The sequence below is a fragment of the Sphaeroforma arctica genome, assembly GCF_001186125.1.
Source record: "Sphaeroforma arctica JP610 unplaced genomic scaffold supercont1.37, whole genome shotgun sequence".
Taxonomy (NCBI): Eukaryota; class Ichthyosporea; order Ichthyophonida; genus Sphaeroforma; species Sphaeroforma arctica.
Window position 1 is genome coordinate 203,313 of NW_014040521.1, and position 2,307 is coordinate 205,619.

The window sequence follows — 2,307 nt, forward strand, 5'->3', positions numbered from 1 at the left end:
CTACAAGCAAACATGCGCGCAGTATGTGACCGAAAATACCAAAAGAAGTATGTACACTTCCAGGAACGGGACATTTCATGGTCCGTTGCCAAGGTGGAATGAACAAGATGACAGCACCACATGGCGGACCATATTGAATGGTATACAGGGAGGGCATCGGGTATTTTGTCTTAACCTTGATGGGGATTATGAAGCGCAAATATCCTAACTCGGTCAGTGATGAGCTAATTGGACTCGTAAAAAAGGCCAATACTCCGCATGAATTTAATTCCAACAGCCAAGTACAACCATCCGAGAAGACTCAGTTCTCCTCGATACTCGACCATAGGCCATTTATCCAAGGTGACGGCTTGCAGGAGTACCTACTGCAATGGACAGATAGAGAGCGTACCTGGACACACGAATCAGACATCGCATATTTTGATGTTCTTACACTATACCGTCAACGCACTCGACGCAAACGAAGGCAATCAACACCGAAGAAATCAACAGCAACGAGCACTGATGAAAGATCGGCGAGGAACAGAAAGCGCACGAGACGGGGGGACTTGACCAAGTCACTTTAATACCGAGGGACACTCCCACTCTTCTTGCCTTGAAGCAGGCTCCGCCCACACGCCAGAGGGATAAGGACTAAAGACTTGATTGTAGAGTCACTGGTGATATGCTTTTTCCCAAGCCAAGTTGATATCAACCGAGAGCAACGATCCAAACTGAATTTGATGAGCACGGCTGAGAACCCCCGTCACAGTATATTTATTCAATATGGTAATATGTAAGAATAGATAATAGTGGCAGGTTTTTCATCTTAAGCCCCTAAGGGACAAGTTTTTCCTTTTGCAAAAACACCAATCTTTAGATAGTCTAGAACTGTAAGATATCGCTTTCTACTTCTACGCCGGCTAAGTAGCATAAAGTTGGGAGGCTGTAGCATCTAGGAATCAGATTATCAACCGAATCCAAAACCCAAAACCTTAGAATATTTAAGTATTGAGTTTTGGAAATAATATTTAAATATTCTTGATATCAGAGTCATCAGCGATATTAGCAGTAGAACGGGTAAGTTATACCGGGACTCCGCGTGTGAGAAAAACACTCAAGTAGAAACGTGAGTCCAGTGAACTAAAAAACACAAATAAAGACTCAGTTCGGTTCTCTCAGACTAGGGACTTTTCCTAGCAGAAATACCCATACTTGAGAAGAAGTCTATTGAATCCTTTGACTCGTACCTTTCAGCTACTTTTTATACTCTACGACTGTCGTGTCGGGTTATACTGCCTTCTCTAAGGCTGTATGCTACATTCTATGTGAAGTAGCATTTCATTCATCGTGCTATATGAATGAATTGTTCGTTAGCTCTAGAGCAGGACTTGGTATACCATTTAACATATTAATTGTAGCGTTTGTTCTGTATTATGTAACAATCGCTAAGTTTCAATGTGCGTTATTATGATTCCACGGGATCTATTCAAGGATCTATTCAGACACCTATGGTAGTCCCTTAAGTCGTAAGCTTTCTGCCCTACGATACTTGTACACGTCCTTCATCCATACCATATGTGCATCAGCATCCCAGAACGAACAGCCTGAGCGGGTAACAACGACAAATGGTAGAATACCCCTAATATAAGCGAAACTTTGACCCACTCCCCTGGTTCACAGCATTGTACTATTAAAAGGCCATTACATTCGCCCAAATAGTTATATATAAATATCAAAGCTGGATGTCTCAACTGAAAATAGATTTCTAGGAACTACTGGCGTTGCCAAGTTTATTGTCCGAGAAGCCAACTATGCTGTCAGTCTGATGTGGACAAGCCGGTAAATCATGATGAGCGATTAGGAATCGGCTAAAAAATACAAACGTGGCTAGAGGCGACAGGAACTTTTTCGTTTCTTCTAAAAATCGGATTTTGTATCTTCCCGCGACGAAAAGAAAAGTTTCGTTAATCGCGGAAATGAAATTGTAAACAAAAATCCGTTCGACAAATTCAGTACTGAGAAGATAATGTATAGGTAATGTATCGGCCTTTAAAACCCCCATTGTATTGCTGATACAAGAGACAAACATAGCTTTAATGATTGACTACTTTCGCAAAAAATCTAATAAACAGACTTACAAAATACGAGTATGTAACAACTTAAGCCCTTAATATTTTCTCGTCAGATCAAGTCTACATTAATGCGGTACCAGTGAATACCCCGGGGGTCGTGAACGCTACATCCTGGGACTTAGTTTACAACCTTATCGCCAATATATATAAAATGTTAACCATATGTTGTACCTATATATACATACATACATAC

At 41.0% G+C, this 2,307-nt stretch overlaps 1 protein-coding gene across 1 annotated transcript; it reads right to left on the reverse strand.

Annotated features, from left to right (window-relative positions):
* Positions 1-1,709: 1,709 nt before the first annotated feature.
* On the reverse strand, positions 1,710-2,112 carry SARC_01041 (hypothetical protein). The gene has a single exon (XM_014305275.1). The coding sequence runs from the start codon at positions 2,069-2,071 to the stop codon at positions 1,748-1,750; it is 324 nt and encodes a 107-aa protein (XP_014160750.1). The 5' UTR covers positions 2,072-2,112; the 3' UTR covers positions 1,710-1,747.
* Positions 2,113-2,307: the final 195 nt, after the last annotated feature.

Bases quoted from the DNA above. Each gene is read 5' to 3' on its own strand.
- SARC_01041 (XM_014305275.1), bottom strand. From the start codon at position 2,071: ATGTTTGTCTCTTGTATCAGCAATACAATGGGGGTTTTAAAGGCCGAT.